This window comes from Camelus bactrianus, chromosome 30, assembly GCF_048773025.1.
Source record: "Camelus bactrianus isolate YW-2024 breed Bactrian camel chromosome 30, ASM4877302v1, whole genome shotgun sequence".
NCBI classification, from domain to species: domain Eukaryota; kingdom Metazoa; phylum Chordata; class Mammalia; order Artiodactyla; family Camelidae; genus Camelus; species Camelus bactrianus.
Window position 1 is genome coordinate 11,223,188 of NC_133568.1, and position 17,787 is coordinate 11,240,974.

The 17,787-nt window shown below is 51.8% G+C and overlaps 1 protein-coding gene across 4 annotated transcripts in view; it reads right to left on the bottom strand.

The window, feature by feature from the left end:
* Positions 1-17,787, bottom strand: part of MYO5B (myosin VB) — a 294,119-nt gene that overhangs the window by 29,803 nt on the left and 246,529 nt on the right. For all 4 annotated transcript variants that reach the window (XM_074355274.1, XM_074355275.1, XM_074355273.1 and 1 more), the window contains 6 exons: positions 14,442-14,675; positions 9,004-9,088; positions 7,589-7,737; positions 6,347-6,466; positions 4,373-4,513; positions 1,007-1,072 (listed from right to left, as the gene is read on the bottom strand). In XM_074355274.1, the coding sequence (XP_074211375.1) occupies positions 1,007-1,072; positions 4,373-4,513; positions 6,347-6,466; positions 7,589-7,737; positions 9,004-9,088; positions 14,442-14,675 (795 nt within the window). The remainder of the gene's footprint in view (positions 1-1,006; positions 1,073-4,372; positions 4,514-6,346; positions 6,467-7,588; positions 7,738-9,003; positions 9,089-14,441; positions 14,676-17,787) is intronic.

Genomic DNA, 17,787 nt, shown 5'->3' on the forward strand with positions numbered 1-17,787 from the left:
GGCCACTCGCCCTGGTTCCTGGCAGAGCTTTTAAAACTCTTGAAACTTCCCAGCATCAGGGGTGAAAGGAACGTCTTTTGTTATATTTGGTGTTAGTCCCTGGTTCCTGGCACAGAGCTCCAAAGGGTGACAGGGGTTAGAGATGTCTTGTGTTATTCATAATAAGCCCCTTTCAACCCCAGCAGAGCTGATGCCAAGATGACTCTAGGAGGTTGGGGGCCGGCTGCCAGAGGAACCAAGCTATGGAGCCTTCAGCCCCAACCATCGACCTCAGAAAGGGAGGAGGAGGGCTGGAGGCTGAATTAAATGCCAAAGGCCAAGGATTTAATCAACCATTCCTGTACTGGGGCAGTTTTGGGTGGGTGAAGGTAGAGGTGTGGGGAGAGGGCTGGAAGCTCCAAGGCTGCTCCCACACACCTTGTCCCTCTTCCATTTGGCCTTTCCTGGGCTGTATCCTTCAGAGTAAAGCAGTAACCGTAAGTCAAATGCTTTCCTGAGTTCTGTGAGCCGGTCTAACAAATGGTCAAACATGATGGGAACCCATAATTGTAGCAAACTTCTGGGGACTCACTAACGTGACTGGCATGTGAAGGGGGGCAATTTTGGGGAGTCCCTAACCAGCAGGGTCTGTGTTAGCTCTGGGCAGTTTGTGGCAGAACTGAATTACATTGCAGGACACCTAGTTGGTGTCCAGAGAACTGGAGAACTGCTTGGTGTGGAACTCAAATTTTGTGTCGGGGTGTCGTACAGAGAGGGAACAGGGTCCTCCTAGCATATATTATAGTTCCTACAGCATGTGGTATAGTCCCTACACTACAGGTCCTGGGGTAAATACAGATTTTCTTTCATTTCAGAGATGAAGAAACTCAGTGCGGGAAGAGGACTGCGTGCCTGTGGCTCCCTCGTTGGCAGCCGGGAGCTTGGGACGGATCTGCCGCTGCCCAGCTTGCGTCACCAATCCTCCAAGGGAGACAATTCAAGGAAGCTCGCCTTCCAGGAATCTTACCTTCAGACTGTTGTAGGCCAGATCTACATCCTGGTCCAAATCTAGGTTATTCTTTGGTTGTTCCACCTGCACAGATAAAGAGGCAGAGCTGACCACGGACTTCAGGGCAGCTGTTCCGCAGGAGGGTTTCCAGCTACGGTCAAGACGTGCTTGCTTTGCCCTTGCACGGGTACCCAGCACTCCCAGCCCCCGCATGCCCACTTCCTTCCTGCCTCCGAAACGCAGCTCACTCCCGGGGCCACCACGAAGCTCTCCATAAATAACTCCCTCCTCACCCCTACGTAAGTAACTTGATTCATAGGATCTTTACAAGCACCTACAAGGTGAATACGCGTAACACTGTCCCGTACAAAGACACACTCAAGTCCTCGCTCCTGCTACCTGTGACTGTAATCTAATTTGGAAACAGGGTCTTTGCAGATGTAAGAAGGGGAGAAGACACCCACACAGGGAAGAACACCACGCTAACTGAAGATGGAGGCAGAGGCTGGAGTTCGGCAGCTGCAAGTCAGAACGCCAACGGTTTCCAGGAGCCCTAGATGCTCAGAGAGAGGCATGGAGCAGATCATCCCTAAAAGCCTCCGAGAGAGCACGACGGCCCTTTTGACACCTTAATTTCTGACCTCTGCTCTCCAGAACTACGAGAGAATAAATCCAGGTTGTTTTTAGCCATCTAGTTTGCGGTCCTTTGTTTTGGCAGCCCTTGGAAACTAGCATGGCTAGATTTGTGTGCCTGTTAAGAAGGTTAATATATGTTAATCATGTACTTATTAGGAAGTTAATGAGCTCCTCCTAGGTTTCTGGGATGCGTGTGTACATGTTATACTCTATTTTCCCAACTAAGTCCTCTGAGCACCTTGTGGAGAAGCCTGCTGCCTCCACGTCACTCTCCCACGGGGAGTCCGACAGCGGGCCCGCTACGGTGCACCACGCACGCCGGCTGACGCCGCACCTGCAGAGCTGGTGGGGGTGGACGGCGACATGAGCCCATCAGGACTCAGCTGAGCCAGGGACTCCTGCAACTGTCTGGCAGCTATTGGACTTGACATGTCCAATGAGAAGGGGTAGAAACATCTTCATAAATGGTTAACTGCTTGGGGTGATTTCAAGTAGCGGGTGGTAGTCCCTGATAAGATGAGTTTTTAGAGCTAAAACCTGGCAGTGCTTAATTAGCTTATCCACAGCGCTGGTGACCTGAAGTCCAAGGTAAGGCCACCACCAGCTGTGGGTGGGTCAGGTGCGCCCCAGGCTTGGAGACTGGGGATGGCTCTGAGCCCCTCCTGCAGGCCCTTCCAGGCCAAGGACCACTGCACTGTTTCCAGCCCGCAGCCCGGGAAAACAGCTCTCCAGGGTACCAGTCTCTGCCCCATCTCCCGCCACCCCTGGTGGTAGGAGAGGTGACTGCTTGGGGTCAGCTCGTAGCCTGCTGCCCCGCGGAGAGGCCTGCCCTTGTGTTCTATGTGGCATAGGTTTGCCACATGACCATAGATTACTGTTGACCACATTAGGTTCTTGGAAAATGGACATCATCTATTCAGATCTGAGGAGCTGTATTAAGGTGGACTGGCAATTATGTTTCTAAGTGGACAGCGCACTGGAATCCCCCAGGTAACCACGGTGACTTTGTGAGGCCCAGGGACGGGGAGTTGGATGGATAGGAAGTCAGATACACGGACAGCCTGGCTGGCCGTCCCTGGGCCCCATCCTCATGTCAGGCTCAGTCACTCCCCCACTCATAGACTCCCTACAGACTTCCCAGTCATCCCCTATTCAGGGCCTGGCCCCATCTATAAGTGAGATCTTGGCCATGTCGCTCCAGAAGAAAGAATTCCTCTTGGGACCAAGGGCAGGTCCAAGCACAGGAGCCCTGAAAGCTGGGCGTCAGGGTTTCTGCAGTGGGAGCCCACACTCTCCTCCGCCCCACTTCCGCCCTTCTTACTGTGCTCTGGAAGAAACAGAGTCATTCTTCTCAGAGATCCTCAATCCTCGTTACAGGGCTGCGCACCAGGCCTGCAGTTCTACCCTGTGCTCAGTGATTATTTTTTGATGGGAGAACTGTCATGTTTTAAAATTTGGTATCAAGACAAGCAGAAGTCCTAAAGCCAAGATTCGAAAATGGTTTGGCACTTCCGTGGTGGGTCTGCCCGGAGAGCCCGTCTTCAGGGGCAGCGGGGCGGCTGGGAACTTGGACGCCACGCGCCATCTGATGTCTGTGCAGCTTTCCATCTCCTTGATTTGTGCTTGCCTGTCAGGGCAGCTTCTCCTCTAATTGAACGAGTCATTTATAAACCTAATCCTTTCGCTCTCCATTCTGAATCTAACCCACCTGAGAGATTTAAATCCATCAGCAAGATTTACTCCCCCACCACCGCTACTTACTGCTCAGGCAAAAACCCAAGAATTTACCAGTAATACAGATCAGCATCTGTATCCTATCTGATGGGAAAGGGAAGTCGGGTGTTAACCAAAGGAGACAGGAGTAGGGGATGGAGCTGGGGAGGGTGGCTGAGGGTGCAGAGAGGACATCGACCCTCACAGTGGGCGATGCAGGCCTGAGAACAGACCAAAGGCCTTTTACAAACGCACTGTGAGGTCAGCGAATGATGTGCTCCGTGTCAGAAGTGGCCTCGTATCCCATCAGAAGTGGTCCTGACAAGAAATGGCTCTCATCTCTGCATCGCTGCTGACTGCGGTGGGCTCTCTGCCCCTGCAGCACTGCTCTGTCTGTGCTCAGCCTTGCATTTATTTCAGTACTACTGATGTTATTTTTCGTCTTTCACTTGCGTCATGTCTGGTCTTCCTGAACTAGGCCACACATTCCTCGAACGTGTAGTCTAGTCAACCTGGGGCTTCCCCTTACGCTTGTATCCCTCTGATTTAATCAGCACTTTGAAGCCCTCTACGAGCTTGGCACCAGCACAGTGCTGGGCGTAGCACAGGTGCCCAACGGGTCCCTGAGATGGAGTGATACATCTGGGGACACTAAGGTTTCAAACAGTATCTTTTCAAGACCCAAGATACTGATGACAATGTGGACTGCGGTGAGGGTGCAGTCCTGGGAAAGAGGGGTGAGTGACTGCAAACTTGGTCTGCCCTGACCCCACAGGGTTAAACTCAATTCCACACCAGCTTCCAGGTATGAAAGGGCATCAGTTTTTCTCTAGATTAGACTTCTGCCCAGACAGATGACCCTTGAATAACACAGGTTTGAACTGTATGGGTTACAGTATGTTCTCTGCCACCCAGCACCAGCAGGACCCCACGTGGCCGCGCCCAGCCCTGTGAGCGCTGGCAGGAGTGAGCTGGGTCATTCTGACGCCAGCACCTCCGGGCACCGTTCTGCGGGCCCGCGGCCCCTTCACGCACCGGGACTTTCTTGCCGTCCTGCTGTTCTCTCTTCTCCAGCTGCACCTGTAGCTTCTTTCTCTCCTGCTCAAGCTCCCTCACCCTCTTCTGTAGCTTCAGGAAGACTGTCATGTCCATGGCCGCCTTCTCCAGGCCGATCTCCTGCCAAGGAAGACAAGGGGCAGAAGAGGAGGTCTGAATAGCACAGATGCCTTAGGGAGCAGGCAGCAGCCTCACTATCGGTCTGTCAGCTGTCCTGTCCTCCCTCTCCCTCCTGAACATCAATCCATGCGTCAGATACAAAGCCAAGGCCAACCAACCATCATTGCCAATGTGATAGTTAGTGCTCTAGGCTCATCATGTCTAGATAGCATGGGAGGCTCCGCCATTTGTATTCCACCTGTGTGAGCCACTCAGAATGACCGGTCATGTATCCCAAGGACAAATGGATAAAGAAGCAGCCATTTTACTTGGAAGTTTGAAGAGCTCACTTCTGGAAAACGGTCTCACACTAGAAAAACTGTAAAACTTCCTGATGAGGGATCGATGTGGTTACTAACCACTGTAAATGTGCTGTCAAACACCAGTTGACTGCACCTCGAAACAGAACCAACACTTGTCCTGCCATGGAACCCATTTACCCAACAGATCCTAAGGCACAGTTTTCCAGTAGTCCTCTTCCTTCAAATTCATGCCCGGTTTCTCCTCCAGGGTCTGTACGTGCAGGTGTGCATGTACAAACACGTGGCTCTGCACAAGCATATCCATGTGGATTCTCAAAGTACATGTGCGCACATATATGAAAACATAATTTGGTTCAGCCAGCACCTAACGAGTGCTCCATGCTGAGCCAGCATGGTGCTCGCTGCTCTGGCCACTCCCAAGAAGCAGCCTCAGCTTCCTCAAAGAATATAAATCCACGGATGGAAGTGCTTATGTCTGCACATAAACACCTGGGTGGTGCATCTGGAGTTCAGGCTGACCAAAGCCGCCGGAACCCAGATTTAGGAGACTGCAAAGCAAAACCAAGGGCCTGAAGCCAGCATTTATTAAATTGTATACTAAGTGCATGGCGGTGGGCAACAAACCACAACTAACTGTCCAGCAGGCAGACCTTTCCCCAGAGGACCTCCTTTTCTATCCTTCCACCATTTATTCCATCGCTCGCCGACTCTCAGCATCCTTCACTTCCCTTTACAGCACTTAACAGTACCTACTTTTTCCATCAACTGACCAGTGTCTAACTCTCCATCAGGCAAGCTCCGTGAGGGCAGGGACCTTCTCTGGCTCGGTCACTGCTGCTCCTCCAGCACCTGCCAGCAGTGCCTGGCACAAGGACATGCTCAGAGCACGTTTGTTTTTATAACCGTCTCTTTTCCACATCTGTCTTCACGTGCTTCATTAGGGTTTGTGTGCTTGTGATTTTCTGCTTTTCAAATGCCAGAGGAAAAATCGTGTGTCTGCAAACCCTTGATAAAATTATAGACTATAAAGACCACTGTGGGCTTCATTACTCAGTGACTCCAAGAGGCTATTACTGACAAAGATACAGTCATTCAGCAAATATCTGTTGTTTCAAATATTGGTTGCTGGCCTCTGAGTTTTATCCAGCTTCTAAGGCAAGGGGCACATTTTCTTGTGTATCTGTTGATAATACTGTGTGCACTGTGATACCAAAGGGGGATGATAAGTTACCCCTCTTTTAACGACTTAGCTGTTTTACCTCTTTGCAGTAGGTCCTCAGTTTTGCAAGAGGAATCAGGGATCTTACTTTATGGAGAGTGGGTGGGATGAACGATAATGTATCACCTTGCTCAGTAACTACTGACTCCAGAGAACCATCTATAAGCCCACTGTAGTCCGAGTGCCCTGCTGTCAGGAATGAGCCTCTGGCGCTGCGGTCACCAGAAACATGTCAGCGGGGTCGGGGCTCCGCACAGGCCACAAGCCCTCCCTCTGAAGCACAGACAGCAGCCACGAGTCTGCCTCACTCACCTCTACCTGTTGGAGGGCATCCTCTGTGTCTCCGACCTCAGATGTGGAGATGGAGGGGTAATTAGAGTCAGATTCTAAGCTACTTTGGTTTGACGGGTTCCGCCTGTGGCCTGGGGTTTGCTGTTCAGGGAGAAAAATGTGAAAACTCATAATGAACTGATGTTAGTAAGAACTATTACTTTTCAAATAACAGCAGGCACTAGAGTTGGACTTTTGTCTTATTTGTCAATGAGAACAGGTGTCACCATTTCTTGGAATGAAGGCTAAATATAGCTGTTCCCACAAAAAGTTTCACCTACAGTTCTTACAAGTCATCTATCCAGCTAGGCAACAAAATGACGCTTGGAAGAGAACACAACTCCACAGTGGGACTGAGTTCCTTCATGTCCCTTAATGAAATGCAAATCCCTAACACTGGGTCCAGTTTCTCTGGCAAGTCCTTGGGAAATGACTCTTAACTCCCGATTGCCCTGAAGTGCAGAGACGGTCTCGTCATTGGCCTCCGACTTGCACACCTGCCCCTGACGGCCCCTGCTTCAACCTGCACCCCACCGATCCTGTTTTTGAAAATAATAAGCATATCAGAAATAGAGGTTACCATTTATACATTTCATTTAAAAATAGCTTTTTCTCCGCCTTGCATCTGATTTGGCTTTGAGAGTAAAAACTGATCTCGGTAGAAAATTTTAGATTTCTATCTATGTTCCTATTCAGCTTCCCTTCCCGGTTTCTATGCAATTAACTTATTCAATCTTGTTTGACTATGCATTTCTGGAGGGTATAGTTACATGGGGTAAAAAGGAATGACACATCTTGAAATATGGAAAGGTTCCTGTGTACGTGCGTCGCGTGGACGATGAGGAGACACGACAAGACCCCTGTGGCCCGCCTGCAGCGCGCACTCCCCGCAGCGCCACTGCTTCCACACAGGGACTTCCCAGAGCGGGAAACAAGACACAGGACTAGTACACGCAGGTGGAATTTTCCTTCAGGTCCCAACTGAGCTCTTCATAAGACCCCAGCGCTGGAAAAGGAGTGTCCTTGGGAATGACTCACCGCCCAGCCACTTGCGTGTGTGACAACTACCCGCGGGAAGGGCCAGGACAGATGTGGGGAAGGGACCCTGTTCACACAGAGTCACTGAGCATCGCAGAGCCAGGAGCAGTGCAGGGGCCACAGCTGCTCAGGAACAAGGGCTACAAAGCCGGATTGGGGGCGGGGTGGCAGAGCCGCCCTCCTTGCCTTTACAATGGTCATCTCGTCCCGAAGGTTGTCGTATCTCTGCTCCAGCCGGGAATACTCCTTCACCAGATTCTGGTACCGGGAGCGCTCCTCTTCCAGCTCCTTCTTCATCAGGAGGTTTTCCTGGACAGAGTTCTGGGCAGACTCGTCTGGAAAGCAAGCACACGGAGCTGCAGTCTTGCTTCACAATGGATGCCCCTCACAGGTGCTTACTGGTGCCTTCTGACGAGCCTCTTGCTAAAAGGCTGCCTGGGATGTGCTCACAATGCGGACACTCCCTCCCCGCTGCAGAGCCAAGGGAGGTCCAGACTTGCAGTCCAGCCTTCAGGGCGGGAGGGGGCCCAGCTGCTCCTAGGGGTGGGGGGAAGCCGGCAGCACACACGACAACTCCCTGGGTTAATGTGCCAGACTCTCCTACGACAACTGTCACAGCACTGCCGGCAGCATTTGTGGAAGAACCCAGGGTCTGTTCCAGAGTTTCTTCCCTACTCCTGGTCTCTCAGGTGCTCGGAGTGCAGACAGATTAAAGGAGATTCAAGGAGAAGATCAGGCCATGGGTCAGGTGAGGGGAAGGAGGAAAGGCAAAAAGCTAACATGGATGGGCTTTTCCCCACCCAAACTTATTCTTCCTGTCAGAGCCTAGCCCTTTGTAAAGGGAAATTAAAAACAGTTAAGTTTCCAACGAGATAGTGCTGGGTGGGTCTGAGCACTCAGGGGGTTCAATTCTCCTGTGGTAAGAGGGGGAACTGGGAATTGGGGTTGTCTCCTTAAGGCCTCACTGAGTCAGGGGAGAACCAGGGTCTGGATTCTCTGCTCCTCTTTGGTCAAGCAGCACATGGGGGTGACGATGGCCCCCAGTCGTGGGTGCTTGAGCTGGGTGACCTGGGGTCTGACCCATGACGCTCTCTTGAGCAGACATTAACAGGTGACTCATTGGGTAGAAGAAACCATGACAGGTACTAAGGATGCTAAAGATCAACTGAAAAAGAACAATGAGGACAGTTCCTAAGTACTCACTATGTGTCAAGCACCATCCTAAGCACGTCATGTTCTGAAGTCTGTACCTTTATGTCCATTTTGCAGAGGAAGAAACTGAGGTCTACCGTCATTAAGGGACTTGCTCAAGGCCACGCAGTAGCACTGTCTAGTCATTCTTTGAGTGCAAGGTCTCCCTGACTCCAAATCTCATGCATTATCTGTCCATTATGTGTGTGTCTCGCTGCATTCAGCTGTTGAAATCCAATGTCAGCAGCAGGGTCTTAAAGAGCACCCTTTTTTCCAGCTCTCTTCTATTACAATCCTTTCCCCACCACAGCATCCCACCTAACTGCATGCTTGGTAGAACTCTTTGGGGAAGATCAGTGTGGAAAAGAAATTAAAATCCACAATGAAAAATCAAGCACTTCGGTACCAACCTTTAGACCGGCACAGGATTTGCTTGTTAAGCTGTTCTTTCTCGTCTTTCAGGAGAGCGTTTTCTTGCTCCAGGTCTGTGACTCGCTGAAAGAGAGCAACAGGGGAAAACATTTCCCGGTGAAGCTGGGCAGAGGGGAGGCTCCTTTTGTGGGGTGTGAACTTCGGCTGGTTATGTGGGAATGCTCTTTTTACTTAAGAAAATTGAATCAGCCAAAGCTGCTTTCATTTGGAGATAAAGATGGTACCTGGAAAGAAAAATCTCATTAAAACAAGACAGATGAGTTCACAACTGTGTATGGTTCTCCAATGCCCACAAAAACCTCATGAAAAGTCTACACCAAGCTCGTCTGCTGTGTTCAGGAACTTACAACAGTAACTGGCTCTCCTGCATTTGGTTGCGGGTCACAGTAAAGTATGAGCTTTCATATCTGAGTCGCAGGAAAGCCTGAAGCTAACGATGAAGAATTATCTCTGTTCTCTGTCACCCCCTTGCCCAAGCCTGACTCACTGGACCAGCACAGCCCAGATGCTGGGAAAGAGAAGACTTGCTGTGGACTTTCAACTACAGTGTGTGAGTTATATTCAATAAGGCTGCTACTTTACCAAAATCATTCCACGAATAAACCAATCTAGCGCGCACAGGACCCTGTGCTAGGTGTGGCGACAGAAGATGAGTGTGAGACAGGCTCCCGGTTCTCAGTCTGAGTGACGAGCATCCCCACAGACTCTGCTGAATGACCCCACTCCCTCTGGTTCCTGCCAGTGTGGGTACGTGTTATGATGTACTCAGGAGAGGACTCTTCCCAACCTGTGCAGAAAGAGCCTCAGAATGCCATCCTCAGTACAGTAGCACAACACATGATGCTAGCCTGTGCACAATAGCTGAGACTACCTGGTGACCTACCAGGACTGCGACACGGAATCCAAGAGGAGACAATCACGCCGATCCCAGAGGACCCACCTGCACTCCCATCAGAGAGACACCTCTCAAACTCTGCTGGACCCCTTTGGCAGTAAAAGCAGGAAAGGAGGCTTCAGGGATGCTGGCTAAAGGGCAGAAGCCGTGGTGAGGTTTGGATTTCAACTGGTCATGTTTAAATGCCATCATCCCTCCCTCCTGGCTTTAAAGTTAAGCTTAAGGCACCAAGAAGTGAGTTAGGAGAACTGCTCCCCTCACCCTCAGCATCTGGTAAGAAGGATCAGGGGAGAATTTCAACAAGGCTGGAACCCAGGAGCAAGGTCCGTGCTCCTCCCCTTGGGAACTCAGGAGGCAGTGACTCCCACTTAGGCGCCTCAGCCTGGCTGGGGAGCTGCTGATGGACGGGTGGGTGGCTCGCCATCTCCGGCTTGTGCCCTTCACGTGGTTACAGGCTAGTTGAGGGAATGGAGAGCGAACACTCACTGAGCTTTCACTGGGTCCCAGGCAGCATTACAGATTTACTTAATACCTTTGAGGTAGGTGCCATTGTTATTTGCTTTTAAAGAAATGAAGGCACAGAAAAGTCAGTGAGCCGACCAAAGGTTACACAGCTAGGCAGCCATACAGCTGGCCGTGGCGCTGAGCAGTCCGGGTCCGGACAGGTCAGAAGGCGGGTGTGGGAAGAACAGTGATGGACAGGCCTCAAACGCCTGGTTCCGACAGTAAGAGCTGCAGGAAGGAGTTCGGGGCAGGAGGGGATGGTGGGGGCTGCAGGCGCCAAGTGTCTAAGACAGGCTGTGCGTCTCTCTGGAGGTTTCACAGCCAACACTGCCTTCAGGGTCGGAAGAGGCTTCCTGACCTGACCTCACCACCCTCCACTCTCCTCCTCCCCGCTCCCTCCACCTCAGCCCAATGGTCCTCGAACCGCCCAGCCTACGCCCACCTCAGGGCCTGTGCACCTGCTGGCACTTTGTCCCCTGTGCCCTAGAAGTCCTCACGGCTCACTCCTCACCTCGCCTGGGTGTCTCCTCAGACTCTCTGGCCGTCATAAATGAAACACCTCCCCTGCCCCCAGGGGTCTCTCTCTTTCCCTTTACTCGGCTTTATTTCTCTTTCTAGCGCACAAGGGATAACTTGTATTTGATCCCTGTCTGTATATTCTCCAATAACCTCCAACTATTTAAGCTTCCTAAGGATGAGAAGGACTTTTAAAACTGCCCACTTCTGCCCCAGTGTGCAGAACAGTGCCTGACAAATACAGGCAATACACGTCTGCTGAATGAATGGAGGGCTCCGAGCATCCACGATTTCTGCAGTGAGATCATGTCCTTCCACAGACACGGGGTGGGGTCCTCTTTCTAATAACCATCAACTTCCTTATGAAGCATGAATCCTCCCAAGAGCACAAACGCTGAGTCCTAATTGGCCAAAGAAGTCCTGTTCTGTACCTTTGGGGGAAAACTCAAAACACTCCACTGTGAGAACCCCCACTGTCCCCACGGGTGGGGCTGTTTATTTCTATTTGGAAAAACCCAAAACCTTTATACTGGAACTATCCAAGGTACCTATCGGCTAACGGTTGGGTGACCGATGACATGAACACAACCCAGACCACACCTGCCCGAGGGGTTCACACGTGTTCAGGACCCTCGGAGCCCGGCACCTGGCTGTGGGCTGCTCCTCGTCACCACTCGCAACCCTGCACCAAGCCAGCTGGTTTCACAGGCAACCTTCCAGGCAGAGTCTAGACAATGAGCCATTGCCTCTGGGTCAAGGGCAGCCTTGGGAGTCATGTCTTTCATCAGGGACACAAATCAGCTCAGCCACACAAAACATCACAGCTGCACAAGTCATTCAGCACAGGGATCACTGACAGCTTTAAGGAAGAGTAAAATACACAGCACATGAGCTAAAAGGAAAGGAGGCTTAAGGCTTCGGTGCAGACCACTCTGGGGAGAGGACACAACAATGGGTACCTTTAATAGAAGGGGGGCTGCCCCTGGCTCTGTGGACACCAGTGATTTCCTGCCCCTAGGGAGACCTGGCCACGTGTCCTGGCAGTGAGAACACTGTCAGGGGTGGGAAGCCCAATGCTTTCCAGGATGCCAGCTCCAATACAACATCTGCTGACGGAAATATCAAATCCATTAATTAAACATCTACCAGCAGTCAGCTCCCTCCCCGCTTCGCCTGTCTCATCAATCTTGCTCAGTGAGGAGCAGGCTGCTGGACGGGCCCGAGAAGAAACCAATTGTCTGATTATTCAGCATTTGTTAAGACTGGACACGGTGCTGTGGATAAATATTAAACCCTAACCAGGCAGAGAAGAGCAAGAGGGGAAAAAGAAGCCAGCTCCCTACCTGCCTACCCCCACAGCCACCAACATTTGAAAGACCTTAGAGAGAGAGGAACATTTGCTTCCACCTTTTCTCTTCCTGGAAGAAGGTGGACAGGGTATTTAATGAGTCATCTTGCTCCAGTTTCTTATGTTGCGGGGAAAGCGCTTTTCCTGTTCTGCCTCTGCACCTGCTATAGCCCCCTTCTTGTAGTGTCCTTGGGTTTTGTTTTTTTCCTTGTCAGGCCTAAGCTCTCATTGTATTTAAGACCTGGGTCAACACTTCAATAGTAACAACTTTTTTTTTCCCAAAGAAGAGGGGGAAATAGTAAAAAAAATTTTTCCAAGGAGAGGAGGGAGCCTGCTGCTTTATTTGGCTCTGCAGAGGAAGACTGGGATATTATAAACCCTCAGGATCCCTTGGATGGAGATCTGGATATTTTAAAAGCACTCTTGAGTCCCCAAACCACAGCACCCAAGAGGAAGCAGGAAGGAGCCTGGGGAATCGATGAGTCCAGTGCTGTCTGCGGGGATGCAGATGGGAGACTCCGATTTCGTGATCTGCTGGGTTAACAAACTTCCCAGTATCTCACGGTGACTGGCGCCCAAGTGCAGGGAGCCTGCTTTTCTTTTTCTCCCAGGGTCACCAATCTCAAGAGTTTTCAGTTCTAATCTTGGCTTCTTTATGCCTCCCGTCTTTTATTTACATAGAAGCATTACAGTCTATCTGTTCTCAAGGGTCCATAAACCACAAGACAGGGATTCCATGCTCTATAAGTTACAAGCTTGTAGCTGCATTTTAACAGGAGTCTCCTAAAGCACGTGCTTTATCCCAAAGAATGAAGTCCACTTCAGGACTCGTGATGGGTGAGCTGGAGGGTTTATCTGGGCAACATGCTGCAGGGGTGGCCTTTTCTGTGCCAGGCTGCCTGCCTATGTCTCAATTTCTTTGTCTTCTGATCCTCCTGGGATCCCACCTCTGACTCAGGAAAGCCCCAGGATCTGAGGAAAGCCATGGCTGATGGTGCAGAAATTCTGCCCGAGACAGGAGATGACGGAGGCACGCCCAGCAGGAGCTGGCTCTGCAGGCTCTCACGTCCCACCTGTTTCCAGGTTGTGCCTGAGGCTCAGCCCACAAGAAGGTAACGGGGGCACCGGCAGAGGGAGGCACTACAGAGCAGGGCTGAGGGGGGTCCTTTTCCCGTCTAGAAGCCACCCAATACCATCTCATGGAGCTGATGATCAGGTGCAAGTCCAGAGGGGCTTTAAAGATGATCTAAAGCAACTTCTTTTTTTCTTTTTTTAAACAGATTAGGGAACTAAGCCAGTGAGAGTTCCTACTCCAATGTCTACCTCAGGACCCCTTCTGTGGCAGCATTCAGCTTGCTCCAATTTTTAAACACTGAAAAGTATTACTTCAATATTAGGAACACTGAGTCCTTCCCCGCTTAGATTCTCAACCCCTTGTGACTCTCCAGTGATGGACAGGCTCTGAACAAGCAGGCAGTGTGGCATCTTCCCTGTGGCCCGTGGGTCGCTGTCTAGACGGGGGGAGAGAAGCAGTGTCCTGAGTCCACGGAAGGCTCTGCAGTGGGACTTCCCGGGTTTGAACAGCTCTCTTGGGAGTGGAGACAGGAATCTTCATATCCTGACATTTGAGATGGGGGAGTAGGGTCCAATTCCAGAAAGTTCTATTTTATGGGGTGAAGAGTAAAACTATGGAGCACACTGACCAGAGTGGGCGGGTCAGGCTGAAACTATCACTAGCATGATGCTTGTGGGTGGGGATGCCTGGAGATTGCCCCTAATCCCTGTGGGCAACATCAAGAAGAACGGCCACTACCTCGGGACCATCTCCCCTGCCAACAAGGACTCAGGGCACAGAGCTGACTCAGTGGCTAAGGAACCTGCCCAAAAGGCACACGTGTGTAACCCTTTCAGTGGATGCCACTGTGTCCAGCTAATGGTAGGAACTCAGTCAACACTAGTCAGGTGAATGGACACTTGCTTTTGTGTGTTCCCCCAAAGCAGGGGCACTTCCCATCTAAATTCAGAGGGATGGTCAGTCTCGGGCACAAGCCCCAGTGAAGTCCAGCAGTTTTACGGCTGGAAGAAGAAACTGCCTCAGAGGGGTTCCCTGCAGGCCAGCCCACCACTCAGCTGCCCCTCTGGCCCCAACACACCTTTCTCAGCTCATCCTTCTCGCGGGTGTGGGCATCCTCCAGGACCTTGCGCTCTGAGTGGGCCCTCTGCAACTCGGCCCGCAGGCTCTCCACCTCCTCCTGCAGCTGCAGAGTGCTGTCCTCACCCTGGCTCTGCTGGTAGTAGGCCAGCTCCTTCTTGAGCTTCTCCACCTCCATGGCATGTGTGGTGGTGACGGCCAACAGCTGCTCTGACAGCGTCTTGAACTCTTTGTTCTGTGAGAGCATCAGCAAACAGGGAGAGGGGAGACAGAGGTGGAGAGCAAGGTTATTGGGGCAGGTGGAAAACGGGAAAGCAATTAAAAAAGGCCCTTCCAAGGTGGGATTAAATCTCACAGTCACTGCATGCCTGAGTGCTTTCTTGGCATCTCCCTAACAAAACTCCATTGTGAACCTAGGAGAAATACAGAAAAAGAAAAAACTCCAATACTGATGTTCTAGGAGTGCTTAGGAGCAGTGACACAGCTGGAGGCTGTCTGACAGCAGCTGACCCTCCATGTCCAACTGGACGGACCTTACGCCTAATTTAGAAGTTTCGGGAACAACATGGCTTCTTGGATCTGCAGCCTTTGCTTTGCAGGCTTCCCTGCTCTTCCATGCCGGGCCCTCCTGCCCTACGACTCAGTGACACAAAGAGCTGCAACCTAATCTCTGGCTCTGAGACAAAGGACCCCTTCAGCATCCCGCCTTCCAAGGAGGCCCTCCACAGGGCCCCCTGATCTCTCTCACCACCTGTCAGCTTACCCTGTAAGACTCTGACTCCAGAAACTGATGCCCTGGCAGAACCTGTCCCTGCTAGGTGCCCAGTCACATGCCACGCAAGTAACAGGCGAGTGGGAAGCACTCCCCCAGGTGCCTGGTGCAGGTACAGAGGGGGAACGGGGTGCAAACTGTAGATGAGCTCGCACAGAGGACGCCCCGAGGACCCAGGGCCAGTGTCAAGAGCTGGTGTGCACAGGGGCCAAGCAAGTGATGCCGCAGCTGAGCGTGTCAGCAGGCAAAGCGGAGAGGAAGAAGCAGGGCTCTCCAAATAACCGAGCAGGCAGTGAACAGTCACTGATTCTTCTTCACTCCAAGGAGAAGAGAGCTATTGGCTAAAACACCAATAAACTGGGGCATCAGGAACCCATCCGTGACTTGTTCACATCAGAAATGAAGCTTCGTGGAAAGCAGCGAGGAGCAGAACAGCAGCCGCTGGACCCAGCACAACACCCTGAAGGCCGTGGGACCTCACGGCTGAGACCCGCTGTTGGTGTCCAAGCAGTACATTTCCTGCACTGATACAGCACAAGGAGATCCTCCCACGGTCTCCGGAAACCTCCCAGTTACAGCCTGATATGCCCTTATGTCTGGTCTGGTGGTCAGCCCTGCTCTAAGTAATCACAAACAAGAGACCCAATTAGGCAGCAACTGTTTAAAAAAACCCAGTGTTGTCTGTACCTCCCACACAGGTTTGGGTCTCCCCGGAGGCTGAAGGTTCTCTGCACAAGGCGTGTGGGGTTCAGGGAGGAAAAGCGAGCTGGACTAGCCACTTTGACTTTGCTCTGCTCTGGGTGTGAAGTGAGGTTCAGCCCAACTGTTACCTCCAGGTAGTACAGCCTGAGTCAGATCACAGGAGAGTGGGGAGGCGGACTGGACTGTGGAGACCTCTAGACGGAGCAGGTGTGGGGTGTGGGGAGAGGCACACCATGCGATGGTGGAGGGGACACAGGCACATCCCATGACCTTGAAAGATTCTCGGGGAGAACTTGGTTGTACAGATCGGCAGATGGTGGCACCCTATTATGGGCCGAGATACCACCCCAGGACTATCACGCAAAGATGTGTCTAGGAGGCCAGCTCTTTGCTTTCACTGACACCCAGGCTGAGGTGAGGCTCATGGATTTTGGGGAGTTAAGTGGCTGGAGCCAGTCAGACCTATGCTCAGTCCCGAGCTCTATCCTGATCAGCTGTGAGCCTATCATGAGGTCATCCCACCTCCCCGTGTCCCAGTCCTCACATCTGAAAGAGGGATATCAGTCACTCCTCCCTCATGGGGTTTTGTCAAGGTTCAGAAAGATGGAGAGCTTCACCGGGGCTGGCACACCATTAATGCTCCATAAAGGGCAGCCCTCTTCATCGTTCCATTCTCCAGGGACCCCTGGGAGAGATGCTCCCAGCTCGGAGCTGGATGCCTGGGGTGTGGGGGGGCTATTCCTGACAGCAGCACTGTGGCAGCTCCTTCTCACCCAAAAATAATCACTGGGGACTCACCGTGGCTGCACATTTTGTGTTCTGGAGGTGGGACTTTAGACAGAAAGACCCCCAGAAGGGCCTAGCAGTTTCCTGTCTCATCCTCATGCTATGATGGCCACATCAGGTGCCCACGGCCGTGCAGCCAAGTCCAGCACAGGGAGTGGCGAGGGGCACTTGCTCCTGCATAGATCCCGGAAACCCTCCCTGCGAGGCAGGCCAAGCTCCCTGGAGCTGCCTCTGTCAGGGGACCTGAGACCTGGCCAGCTCTGTCCCAAACCAGAGAGGACCTTTCCCTGACTCCAGGGGAATGTTTTTTGCATACGGACCCCTGTTCTTCTCGGGCTCCTCAGCCACCCCCAGAGGACACTTACTCGGCGTCTACTGCTCAAGGGCACAGGTCTGTCCTCAACTGCCAACAAGGAACCCAACTGGGAAGGTAACTTGAGACTCTCTGCTATTTGCTACTTTTTCAATAGCTTTTTTTTTTTCTTTTTGGTCTCAAAGGTTTGCTTAGGCAAGATCTTTTTTATTTTAAGATGTTCCCCCACCTGAAGGATATGACATCCACCTGTTCCCCAGTCAGTAACCCCAAGTCCTCTGCCAGCCTCTCCAGCACCTTTGTGTAAACCAGAAAAGGCACCACCTCCAGAGGGACAAGCGTCACAGAGCTGCCCCTCTAAGTGGACACAGCCCCAGGGTGCACGGCTTGAGACAGACGACACCCCTTCCTCAGGGCAGTGCTGCACCAGGGCTCAAGGTCAGGTGGACAGAGTGTGGGCTGGATTTCAGCCCCACTTGTCCCCATAGCCAGCTACCCTTCCGCAGTGCACAAATGGCAGAACTGTACCAAGAGTTCTACAGACTCCTGGGGGAGAGGGAAAGTCACTGTCAGACAGCAGCACCATGAAAAATACCACATTCCACACCTAGCACTAGCACTTACCGCGTGCCTACTGTGGGGCAGGCACTGTCCTGCCTGATTCATGTCTATCACCTCGTTCTCTTCTCACAAAAATCCTATGTAGTAAGGCTGATTAATATCCCCATTTCACAGATGAGGAAATGGAGGCACAGAAGGCCAGAAAGCTGTGAC